Source organism: Odontesthes bonariensis, chromosome 10, assembly GCF_027942865.1.
Source record: "Odontesthes bonariensis isolate fOdoBon6 chromosome 10, fOdoBon6.hap1, whole genome shotgun sequence".
NCBI classification, from domain to species: domain Eukaryota; kingdom Metazoa; phylum Chordata; class Actinopteri; order Atheriniformes; family Atherinopsidae; genus Odontesthes; species Odontesthes bonariensis.
The window spans coordinates 35,676,684-35,689,994 of record NC_134515.1 but is presented as its reverse complement, the minus strand read 5'-3'; the positions used below and the strand labels follow the sequence as shown (position 1 = coordinate 35,689,994).

Genomic DNA, 13,311 nt, shown 5'->3' with positions numbered 1-13,311 from the left:
ACTTCAGATCAAGATCAACAAAATTGAATTTGATAAAGAATGATTTAACCGGGTAACATCTATGAATAATTTTGAATGACACTTCTTTAACCTTATTAAGCACAAAGAAATTTTGAGGAAGAGACCAAATTTTATCCCAGCATAAATCATTTACACAACTATTCCAGTGGGATTTGTATTTACCGGCAGTTTGCTTTCACCGGAATGGAGGCGTGGCCTCATGTGCCACTGTCTTCTATAGGGAGACGGAGCATGCGCAGTGATCCGAACTCTTATGAAACACCGTAATGAAGCACAGAGTACATCCAGATCTGGAGCATCTCGAGCTGTCGCTGCTGGCACGTAGTCTGCCTACAACACTTCCTTGCCTATCCGAACGGACGTAGGAAATGATTTTTTCTTCGGGCTTGACATAAATATCGCCTTTAGTGAGCCAGCACAAGGTAAGACGAGTCTTTCTGTCAGCTTTGGTTGTTTTAGGTTGATGGGAAACCAGCTACACTTCTATAAACAGCGCCACCGGTTACACAAGCATCGCAACGATGACCCCGTTTTGGTCGGCGTAGATTTTGTTTCCTTGCTGAGGAACTTCCAGTTACTTTGACTTTTTTTGCATCTGTTTAAATCCAAAAGGCCAATTTAAGATGTGAAGCATGTCTTACTTGTACTATTAGTTGGTATTGATTGTGAAGTTCATGGTATCAGTCCTCCATACAGTATAGACACGGTGACCTAATTTTCATTTGGAGAAGTAATGAGAGTCTGAACTGTTGCCTGGCACTTCTGATAAAAGCCAATTCTTTAAGGAAAGGGTAAGAAAGAAAAAGATTATTCGACGACTTTTTCAACTGTATTGTTGTTCATTGGGAAGTGCATACAAGAATTTATTAAATATCCAGAAATAGTTTTGGTGGGTGCCCTGGCGATGGTGTAGTCCTGTAAACTCATTTGATTAAAACAATAACAATAAAACGTTTTGAATAATTGATATAATGGTCTGTCAATTGACAACAGCCATCGAGGCCATCTTCATACTGTAGATTTGTATATAGCTAATGTTTATTCACTATTTTTATTTTATTCTATTCTATTTGCTTGTTTTTACTTTGATTTTTTAACATATCTTTATATTGTATGCTGCTGCAACACAATCATTTCCCAAATTGGGATGAATAAAGTACTTATCTATCTATCTAGCGTGAAATTATAAGCCTCGAGTGATTTTAACATCTGTCACATTAAGAATTGCTTGAAAAAGAGACTTTTCACAGGGCGTTGCAACTGTTGTAAATGTGTGAATTGCCAAATAAGATGCACACTAATGACATGCTTTTCATGTCTCTAACCAGTCAGTCAGTCAGTCTGTCTGTCATCCTTAAATATGAAGCTTGTTGGTTTGATCCTCCCACCCGCCTGGTGTTTACATGTATAGAGAAATAAGCACTGCATATAAAGAATACACAGGCTAAGGAGAAGTACTGTGGGGTTGTGTAAATCGAAAACATGCAACAAGTTTAAAGATGTCAGAAGAGTGAACCGTGTAATCCATGTCCATCAAACTTACTGTGACATATAGTCGTATCAGTTATGGAAACAGCAACTCATTTTATTATTCCCAGGCAATAATGATGACACATTATATAGATGTCAATGTTGAAAACTCCTGCATAAGATGCATCCACACTGCCTAATACCGCTTCAGACTCACTGGGCAGGACTAAGTTGTTGCAGTAAGAGGTTGGGCCAGTAGAAAGCTATCAGGGCTTAGCGCTACATGTGCAGTAGGGCTACAGTAACGGATTGCTGCTGAAAGTGTAGGTGATATGTGATGACTAAAGAATGACTGTGAAGCACCGACCAACTGAGAGCAAGTTAGCAGTGTGGAGCATTTCTTATCATTAAAATGATTCATTAAACTGTTGTCATCATCATGTATCCTGTGTTATTTAGCTCTTTAAGTTTTTAAAGGCCCTTAAAGTCTTTTTCTTTCTTGTGCGTGTGCTTATTGCAGTTGTACACGTCCCTGTTCTTTATCTTCATAATGCTTTGGAAACACTGGTCTCTTGTTGATTTATCGTGACTTGTTCAGTCTGTAACACAGACACATTTTGGTAGATCTAGTGATGAGTCCTTCTGGCAACCCAAACGTCACGCCGTTCTGCGAATTAGCCATTTGAACCAGCAGCCACACGTCTGTCAGGGACACTCTGTTTGTCTGCTGCCATCAGCTGTTCGGGTTCCCGTCCTTGCTTCTAAATCCACATGGGTGATGGAATCTCACTTTGTCACTGACCAATAAATGTGCTGCGAGCTCCTTTTGCAGAGAGAAATAACAGACTGGTCCGAGGGAGAGGATAAGAGTTTTATATGGTTGCACAGTCACCAGACGGATAACAGATGACTATATGGAGCCCGGTGTCCTGGTTAGGGAGTGGAAAATGAAATGAAAAAGGATTTCTGGCCAAACTAAATGCGTTATTACTTTACCCATGCTCCAACTCTCCAGTAAGTGTCTGGAATTTTGTATTTGGCAGGCAGATAAATATCACTGAAAACATGCTTTTACTTCATCATGGTTGGTGGAGGATTTTAACACATGTTTGGCATCAAAAGGCAGCAGAAATGTAACAGATAAATCTTTTTGTCTCACCTGTTGCACTGACTAGATAAGTTGACGCCATAGAATTAGCCTAATAGAATGAATGAATGAATGAAAACTTTTATTGCGGACTCAATGTTCCATAAAAAACACATAAAACAGACAGTACAACACAAACACCAGGTAATTAGGACACAAACACATACAAACATCTATACCAGTGCTTCCACATTTCAGAGAAGTATCTCGTATCACTCTGCAAAAATTACAAATAAAGTGCTAGCACTTGTCCATCTTGGTAGCTTCAGAAAAATCCTAAAGGCATCATTATATGCCACCTGCAGCTTCTTCAGCTTACCTGCATGGTATTTACACCATAGGTTTGCTGTATAAAAAGGAGTGCAGTAGGCTCTGAAGAGATTGACCTTAACTTCATCTGTGCACATATGGAACCTGCGTGCCAACATATTAGCTTGTGCATACAATTTACGACACTGACGCTGGATATCTTCATCATCACACAGGTCATCAGTGATGATGTGACCCAGATACCGCACTTTACTCACTACATCAAGGGAGTCGTTTGATAAAGAAAACAAGGGAAAGTTTTGTTTTTGGTCCTCCTTAGTTCTCACAATAACAATTACACTTTTTTTATGATTGAACTTGATGTCAAATAAAAGTCCATATCTGGAGCACACATTAAGCAATTGCTGTAGCCCAGCACTATATGGGGACATAATAACCAGGTCATCAGCATAAATGAGATGATTAATTATCCTGTCACCCACCATACACCCAGTTTCACACTGCTTAAGATTTTTGGATAGATCATCCATATATACATTTAATCAAACCGGGGATAGAATACCACCCTGTCTCACCCCATTAGTTACATAGAAGGGTGTAGATATACTACCACCCCATCTTATTTGCATGGTTTGATTGATATACCAGAATTGCAGGATCCTAATCAGGTAGGATGGTGTACCTCGCTGTTGAAGTTTGCGATATAATTTCCCATGGTTTATTCTGTCAAAGGCCTTAGAAGCATCTAGAAAGCACAGAAAAACAGTAGAACTATGTCTTCTGTACTTGTTTATGATTTCTTTGAGAGCATAGATACACTGGTCAGTTCCAAGTTTGCTCTTAAAGCCAAACTGGTTGTCTGTGGTTTCAACATAATCACTGAGCCTAACTAAAATAATCATCTCTACCACCTTAGAAATAATGCTAGCCAGGCATTCGATCTGTTTTAGTGCATTCTGGTTTAGCTGCTTCTGACATTGAGCCAAACACGTCCATAATCCAAAACAATCGCACTGCGCCACACGAGGTTACCTGTTACAGATCGGCACAGATCACAGCCAGTATTCTTTATTATAGTTGCTTGAAACTTTTTTTGGCAGGTTAAAACTGTTTTTATTTTTTTCATTTGCTTGTTTCTTTCACTTTTTTCATAGTTCCTCTTTTAGGTGACGTATAATAATCTCTTTTTGTTGTATGTGGGCTTTGTCCTGCTTCTGCTTCTACTAATAAACTATGTAAAAGCTGACATTTTGTGACAAAAGCCTGTGCTCGATATAAAAGCCTTCTCAGTTTTTCTTTGTGTAGATGATCCTGTGGATGCAGATCAAAGACAGAAATTTAAAGTTGACATAGGAGGTGGTCAGTGGTCCAAAGCTGGACTTAAACCAGGGTCAGTGTGTGCTATCGAGCCAGCTGAGCTCACATGCATACTGCTCTTTTTTTTGCAACGACACAGGTGACATTTCAGATTCTCCCTGATCAGTAGTCCAGAAGCCGTAGTTGGACAGATTGTGGTGTTAAAAACTTAACTTTTTATGTTGCTATGTTTGCAGATTAGAGTTGAAATTGACTTGAGGGTCTCTCCAGAGCCAAATGCCTAAAAGTCTTTGTGCTGACAACAGAAACTGTTTCTATTCTGAGCACATCACACACTCTTGGCTACTGATACAATGTGGACTCTCCTGCTGAGAGACATTCAGTTTTGTACCAGCGGTGATTGTATTGTTGAACTTACACCGTCGCATTCTGTTTGGTGATTAAAGTAGTTTCATTCAGCCATATAAAGAAGCTTTTCTTGCAACCACACAGTCATTTCCAGATGTTCAGTGTTTGACTGTTTGAGTATTCTGCTTTTCATCGATCCTCCTCAGAACAAGATGACCCCGAATTCCATCCACTGGTTCCGGAAGGGACTCCGTCTCCATGATAATCCCGCACTGCAGGAGGCAGTGCAGGGGGCCGGCACAGTGCGTTGTGTTTACTTCCTGGACCCATGGTTTGCAGGCTCCTCCAACGTCGGGGTCAACAGGTGGAGGTAAGACAAATGTTTAGTCTTTTATGTATTGTATTTTTTTTTTATATTCATAGTAGTCACTGATTATGTTGTGCCATCATCACAGTTTGATCATGTTGTGGAATCTTTTAAAAAGCTGTGTCCTCTGTATCTGAGGCTCCCAACCAAAAAAATAAAACCTATTTAGCTAATCACTTCCCTGTCATTTTTTCTTTTCATTCCGGGTTTGCACTTCTTGTATAATTGAGGGTTGTCGATATTACGCCTTTAAAAGTCATAATACACATGTCAAATGCTTAAATATACGTGTAAAACTAGAGATGTAGCTTATCTGATGGATTTGAGGAAAATCATCAATTAGAAATGGCACATTTTCTGGCAGCAGATTATTGAATTTCAATTTGTTCCTTCTTTTTTACTGTTTGTTAATATATATAAAAAAAGTTCTGTAATCAGTCCTTTTTACAGACAACTGTCAATACTCATGGAACAGACACTGACAAAATGGCATCAAAGTAACACCACTTTTGTTTTCTGAAGAGCTTGTGCATTTTTTTGCACGTCCCTCTTGTACTATTCTTCCCCACTTTTGGGACTTGAATCAGATTTGGAAATGTGTGCAGAGCAGGTTTTATTACTTTTGACTACACATGAAGTCAGTAAGTCATCGAGCTGCTGGAGGCTGTGAGTCTCACAGGATAAACTGGAGGAATAAGTAGCACAGAGCTGCACTGCTTCAAAAAGCAACACGACGTCACCATTTCTCTACATTTAATCATTGCTTGGTTGTCTAAGGAAAACTTGAATGTATCACCTTCATGCATGGGAAAAGTGAGTTGAATTAAATAGATTTGCATAATGGAAATTAAGACTTCGTCAGACTTTTTTCGTCTCCTTTATTTGTTTGTGTTGAAAGCATCACAGAGGACTTAACTGTTTTTATAATACACACCTTCATTTTATTGGATGTAACAGAAGAAATGTAGATCCAGATTTACAGCTGTGATTTGGAGGCATCTGCTCAGCTGGTTTCACAGCCAAAAATTGTCCTTTTGTTTAAATCTCTTCCCACATAATCCTTATTGTAGGTCAGCCTACAGGTGGACTGCTGGGCTCTGTGTCTGGATGCTCTGTGTCTTCCTTTAACAAAGATGCTGGGAGTCAGGAGGCTTACAAGTAGGTCAGGAGGATATGTGTAAAGACTTTAGGGGAAAATACAGGCTCGACCCCATGTTGAGGGAATTTGTGTTGGTGCACTTGAGCATGGTGTCTGTAAACTGCTATACTCTGCAGGGAGGATATCATTCCAACTTAAACCCCTTTCACACTGCCGAATAACCCGCGTTTAATTCGCGAATTTAGCGTGTCCGCTGTTGCGTTCACACTGCCGACCCGGGCTGCCGCGTCAACTCGACTCGCCTTTCGACCCGCGTCGGACCCTAGTCTTTTTGCCGAGCCGAGTTTGATGTGAACGCAATCGACGCGGGTCGGACGTGGGCGTGACGTGAGGAGTTTAAAAGACAGAATGGACAGCTGATTCAGAACAACAGCGACAGGTGAGGACAAGTTTTACTCTGTTTTAGTCTACATCAAGTTGGAGACATTTTTTAATATGGCCAACTGGGGAGACAAGGAGGTCCGCGAGCTCCTCAGCCTCCGAGCAGAGGACGTTATTTTCCGCCACATGTCGGGGACGGTGAAAGATGGACCTCTGCTGGAAGGGCTGGCGAGAAAGATGGGAGAGTGCGGTTTCCCACGCACCGTAAAGTAACATCTCCATGAACTGCATATACAATTCCATAAACGATATCTCAAGGTGTCCCGCCATCGTTGGTTTGAAAAATTTGATGCAGACAGGTGTATTTAACCCTACCTCCGACGCATGGCTTGTGCCTACGTCATTGTACACGCCCAGCATTTTATGTGTTTCGTGTGACGCTCTGCCACTAGGCAACTCCCCCTGAACTCGGCTTCAGGCGACACGGGTCACCAACACGCCAAGCGTTCAACATTGCTCGACGCGGGTCGAAGGTGCAATTTGGACCCGCTAAGGTAGAGGGTCGCAGTGTGAAAGGTGCTATTGCTTGCTGGCCCGTTCCTTCTACAAATGACTAGTCCATCATGAGAACACTCAATATAGAGGGCAAAGACCCAGAAATATCCAGCTGATTGTGATTCTAAAAATGTCTTGGCAGGACACGCACGCCAGTGACGCATGTGTTTGTTAGTTAACCACACATTCCCAAACTGAATTTATAGGTCACTTACTGGTCAAAAGTATCTCTTTATTTGTGTTAGTATGACCAAAACATGTGATGTCAGATGTGTGTCAGAACTGAGAGGTCGAAAATTTCACCCTGAAGTATAGGCTTGATAACACTGGAGAACATTTTCGTATTTTAATTCTAAATTTCTCTCACTTTTTTCGTATGAAGGTCTCGTACGAACACGCCACGTCAGATTCAACAAACGCTCTTAAAGGACAAGACCGTTTTTTGACATTGGGCCCTTGATTTCATATTATAACATGATGTTCTACTCACCCCTGCTTGTTGTTGGTAATTTGGAGCTGTTCCGAAGATATTCGAGAGGCGTCTGGCTGCTCTCTTGAGATATTCGGCCATGAAACGGTTTTCTATGGGCAACGTTATACAGGCACAAACTATGCTGTTTATAATTTATTAATTACTGTACACTAGCACTGATAACGTGGAGGTGCGTCCACTTAAAAAAATCCGGGTTACTGTAATTTTGAATTTTTGTCGTAAAGTGGGTGTTACTGACGTCATCGTCGTGCTACTACCACAGACAGCCCACAGACCTGCTGCCTATTATTCATTCGGCTAAAATTCAAAATGTGTATTTTTAGACACAGAACTGCTCGTGCAACAGTGACTGGCCTCGTACAAAACCAATGTGACTGCTAAGGACTCTGGCTCTGACTGCTGCACCACTCTAAAATTGGGTTCCACTTATCTTGTTGATTTCAGTGTGTGTTAATATTTCACTGGAGCTATGTTTAAGGTCCTTGTTTTCTCATTAGACCCTGCACCTCTGTGCTTTCCTGGCCCAAATTTACAGTGTTTGAAAGCATCACATATAAAGGTCAGAGACGATTAATGGAAAGAAAAACAAGAGAGCAAGCATGCTGAAATCTGAGATCTCTCCGTCATGGGCACTGCTTCTATGACTAACAACGAACTTCAGTCTGTCCTGATAACTGGAACTAATATCCTCTGTGTTTTTACAGCTCAAGATGTACAATATCAGTGCTAAATAGCAATTTATTTACTTATCTGAAAAATTGTACTTCAAAATTCCGTTAGCATGACTTAACTGACTGATGCAGCGGAGCCACTGTGGAAGCTGCACTCTGTGTTCCCCTTATGCTGATATATCTCATAGAAGCATCTTGTTGTCAGGTAAATGTAAGAATCATTAGTTGTTTTCCTGTTAAATGGCAAATCTCAGCACGTGACATAGTTTAGCGTGTCAGTGCTTAAAATGTTACATGATCGTGACCTACTTGTGGGAAGGCTTTTCCGTGTGACCTGTTACCCAACAGATAGACGTAGCTGGAAGACATTGGAGGCGTAACTAAATCTAAAAGGACCTCCCAGTTCAGTGCTTCTGTCGTAAGCACCAACAATGCAAAACAAAAACAGTCGTCGTTCATTATCTGCAGAAATATGCAAGAGTAGCGTAAAAGGTTTTTCTGCCACTGACCCAGGTTACCAGCTATCTTACTGTGACAGTTCAGTGTTAAGGTTTTCCATCCCAGCGGAGCAGAAAACCAGGTCAAGAGTTTTTAAAACAGCTATTAGTGATTCACAGATGTTCTTTCCTTGCTCTGGTACAGCCACTTTGTTTTGTTTGACGTGTTCAGTCATGTTTTAGGTGTAATCGCAGGTTTTTATTTTTAAAGAAGTCTTGAGAATGCAGTAAAACCGTTTGATGTGTCGTCACACTGTTGCTGACCCGGCCCTCTGCGTCAAATGGCTCAGCGAGGACATCTGTCCTAAAAAGCTGAAGTTTTTCTTTGGGATTTGGAGGAAGATTTTCTGATCAGACAGAAAACAAGGTCAGCCTTTCACAGTTGGTTCTGTGACGGGGAGTAACTCTGCTTTGAGATCAGTGCTCTGTTGCATGTGTGGATGGATTCATTAAACGGATCTTGATGTCATGTTAGGTTTTCCTTTGATGACTTTTTTTTTTTTTTTTATAGGGATATTGGTAATTTTTTATGGTTATCTTGCTGTCGGTGTGTTGTTTTTGTTTGCAACTTTTATGCTTGCTTGTATCACAGGTGTCAATTTAAAAAATAAAAATAAAAATAGTAAAATTAAAATTGATTATGTAAAATTAAACTTTCCCAAAAAAGCATCTTGAAAGCTCAACCTGAACATTTTTCATCTGACCCGTCTATGAAAAGACCAAATCACCCACTCAGGCTTTCTGTGTTTAGCGCACGCACAGGCCGGAACGTGCCTTAAGTGCCACCCAGCTCGGCCTGTCTGCTTGTGGATTGGGATCAAATGGAGCTTTGCCTGTCAGCAAGACCTCCTTTGGTTTTAATGATCGGGCCACTGTTAAGACAGGAGGGAGCGGAACTTAGCAAAACGTGCGTGGGTGCTTAGCTTCAGCAACTGTCTGCTTTGTCTGTGACCCTGCCTGATTCTGCTAATGATCAGGACTCCAGGTCAGACACAACAAGCTGAAGCTCATGGTGTTTAACCCCAAATGATAAAGTGCTGCATGTTGATGGGATTATGCAAGCTACATTACCATAAATACCAATTGTTTCCTAAGAAGAAAATGTTTTTTTAATGATGTGGAGAGATACTTTTCTGTTGGACCGAATATTTTGTCTCCTACATTCTTCACGAGATCCGACGATGCCAAATAATAATGCATGTGTGTTTCTAACATTTTTATCATTTTCCAACACTAGATGACTTGTAGTTGAGCAACATGGACCACCTAAAAAGCTGAACTTGGTATTGGTGAAATGCATGAAACTGTGAAACTATGAAATGACTTGTGAAAGTAGCTGCCAAAACATACAGATTGACTTGTGCACATATGGAAAATTTAAAACCAAATGTTCCTGCGCTGACTTTCACAATGACTACCCCAAGACATGGGTAGTAATGGATCAGGTCCCCAGATCTTTCACTGGGATACAAGCAGCAATGCGTTAATGAACACAGGGTGAACACGCCTTGCATTCAAAGTCTTCCTTATGTGAAAGTACAAAAATATTGAGATGAAAGTTCCCGAGCAGAATGGCTCCACTCAGAATTCCTTTGTATATGTATGGAGCTTTTTAATGTGGTAAATTAGAAATAAGGCCTTATTTCAGTCACTTAAACACCACTTTTATGATTCTTATATTTCATATTCATGTTTTTATTTTCATTTTAGCTATATTGTCACTTGTTTTTCTACCAAGGCCAGTGTGCAGGAAATCTAAGACAGCTATGTGGGATTCTACAGCACCTCTTCAACCTTAGCCTATGTCAGGAGAAAGATTATTGTCCAGGGGTTGGTGGACCAGCCACATGATGCCATAATCTACCTGCTTCAGTAAGCCTACTCATCTGGACAAGGCAGACAGCACTGTGAGGATCATTTTTCTTTTATATCTCCGATATTATTAACACATTTCAGCGTGTACTCTTGTGTAAGAAGCTGCAGAAAGTCCAGGTTGATGCCTCCACAACCACCTGCATTATTGGTTGGCTGCAAAGCTGGTTGACCACTTTGTGGTATGGTGTGGAAACCATCACTTCATCTCGAATGGTCACAAGACAAAGGAGCTGACTGATTTTAGGTGGACCAGGAAGAAGACAAACACTGACTCTATCTTGGGAGAAGAGTAGGACTACGGAAACGTGGGCGTTCTCCTTCCCAACGTGCTGAATTGGAAATGCAACACTGTCCACAAGCAGAGGCAGAGCAGCTTCTACTTCTTGAGGAACCTAACTTGTAGGTCCTTCAGTGTTAGCACCAACGTGTCGCATATCTTCCGTGGTGGAGAGTACAATCTGCTTTGCAGCCATCTGTTGGGGTTGCAGCATCAGAGCCAGAGACTCAAAGAAACTGATAAAGAAAGCTGGGTCTGTGCTGGAGACTGTTCTGGGGCCGCTGAAGCTGATTATCCAAAGAGGATTGTGGCAAAAGCTGCTGAACATTATACACCCTCTCTATAACATACTGATCAAACAATCATGTTTAGCCAGAGGCTTGTTTTGCTCCACTGCAACAGAGGATGTTACAGTCCATTACTGCCCATAGCAACTGTTTTACAATAACTAATATAAATCATATTTGTTTCGATTTTCTAAGGCTGCAAAATAAAACAAAAAAACTAAATATGATCGTTATATTAATGTTAGGATTTGAAACGCACGTCAACCACTATCGCTAGAGTCGAGCAAAGCAAATGCAACAAACAGAACAAGTAAGCTAATCAGTTATTACAACCTGGCTAAGAGTGCCTTCAGGCCTGGACATGTGCACATTGACTGTCGGTGTGCCTTCCAAATAAGTCGGAAGCAAATGGTTTTAGGGTTCACACACTTCTGTTGCGGTGCTTTTTGTACGCTTAGCAGAACTCTAGAATAACCATTCCTTTTATCATTTCTTGTGACTTGGAAGTATACCTCCCAGGATCAACTCTCTTTTCATCTCTTTTTCTTTAGATTTCTCCTCCAGTGTTTGGAGGATCTGGACGCCAATCTCCGGAAGCTCAACTCCCGCCTTTTTGTAATCAGAGGCCAACCAGCCAATGTGTTCCCGCGGCTCTTTAAGGTCAGTATGGACAGATATTTAGCAGGATTTCTTATGACCACATTTCAAGAAAATCATTGACAAAAGACAAAATAGTTGCTGGTTCCATCTTCTGAAACTTAAAGGCATGGTTGGTAATCCTGTTCAGAAACACATTTTGTAATACTGGGTGAAATGGTCCGTCTGTCCTGAGAGAAATCTATACAAGATGTATTTAGAAAAAGGGACGAAAATAATCAGACCTCTGTGGCAGCTGCAGGACTGAGAAAAAGCTGACCAATCCGAGATCAGCGTCCCGCTGATCTCGGATTGGAGCGCCTACAAAAACCAATCAGATGCCTCTGCTTTCTGCCTACGCCCCCCTCTGTCGGCTCCCTGCTCCGTGTGCGCATGCGGTTCTACCGGCTTTGGATGACGCACTGACGGAATGGGGAGGGGGGGGTGGAGCTTAGAGGAGGGGACACTTTCGAATCTTGCTAGCTCTCTTGCTAGCTCTCTAGGATTACCTACCATAGCTTTAAGCATTGGTGGTTTTTGGGGTTTTCTGCTTTGGGAACTTTGATGGGAAAACGTCACTTCTCATGTCTGTCTCAGGAGTGGAAGATCTCTCGGTTGACCTTCGAGTATGACTCAGAGCCATTTGGTAAGGAGCGAGATGCTGCCATCAAAAAGCTGGCCATGGAGGCAGGGGTGGAGGTCATCGTCAAGATCTCCCACACGCTCTACGACCTCGAGAAGTGAGTTCTAAAACCGCACACACACAGACAAACAGTATTTCCGAAAGACAGAATATCACACACAACACGGTGAAACAGCCGTTTCTGCCATCGTTTTTCACCCAGATCTTTTTGGAGTCGGATTGAGTAAATAGTTTATTCCTATTTCATAGTCTATTCTTAGATGAGGTCATTATATAAGGGTTTGATCCCCAGGTTTAAAATACAAGATTTTCAGTGTTGTGGGATCATTGTATTGTTCACAATACACAACTTGTTTCTCTTGTCTTGGTCTTAGTGGGTTCCCACTACTCAGCTTATCTGTGACAGGGGGTCACACACCACAAGGTTTTTTTGCCAGACTTAGTCTATGACTAATCTGACCAATATCTCTCAAGCAGCTGAAGATGCCATGTAGACAGATCTCTTGTCATTAACATGACACTTTGATACATGTCGCTCCTGTTTCTTTGTTTTGCTTACCTGGATGTTGAGAAGGTGCCAAATTCTCTCCATGGCTTCTCTCTTTTGAGTTTGTCACTCAGTGGGTCTACATGATGAGATTAATTCAATTGCAGCTATAGTTGGGTTATGCTCCTTATTTGAGCAAGGGTAATTCTCCTTGGGTATATGGCGGTGAATGAATCGAATCATAGGCACAAAGCATGTCATACCCCGGTATGATAGGTGGGGCTGTACCCATTCCAACTGTTGCTAATAGAGCCACTTCCTGTTGACCTCTTCACCACCAACAACAACAACAAACTCAGGCATTGGAGAAAGATGGAGAACGCAGAGCAAGATGAAGCTACGTCCTTCTACATTTGGTCTGTGATGAGCTGCTTGTTGCACAAACGCGATGCCCAACGGAGCATTCTCCA

The 13,311-nt window shown here is 41.5% G+C and overlaps 1 protein-coding gene across 1 annotated transcript in view; it reads left to right on the top strand.

The window, feature by feature from the left end:
• Window positions 1-272: 272 nt before the first annotated feature.
• Window positions 273-13,311, top strand: part of LOC142390047 (cryptochrome-1-like) — a 29,370-nt gene continuing 16,331 nt past the window's right edge. Inside the window, exons 1-4 of the mRNA XM_075475389.1 lie at window positions 273-443; window positions 4,780-4,943; window positions 11,627-11,735; window positions 12,309-12,451. Coding sequence (XP_075331504.1) covers window positions 4,786-4,943; window positions 11,627-11,735; window positions 12,309-12,451 — 410 coding nt within the window. The 5' untranslated portion in view covers window positions 273-443; window positions 4,780-4,785. The remainder of the gene's footprint in view (window positions 444-4,779; window positions 4,944-11,626; window positions 11,736-12,308; window positions 12,452-13,311) is intronic.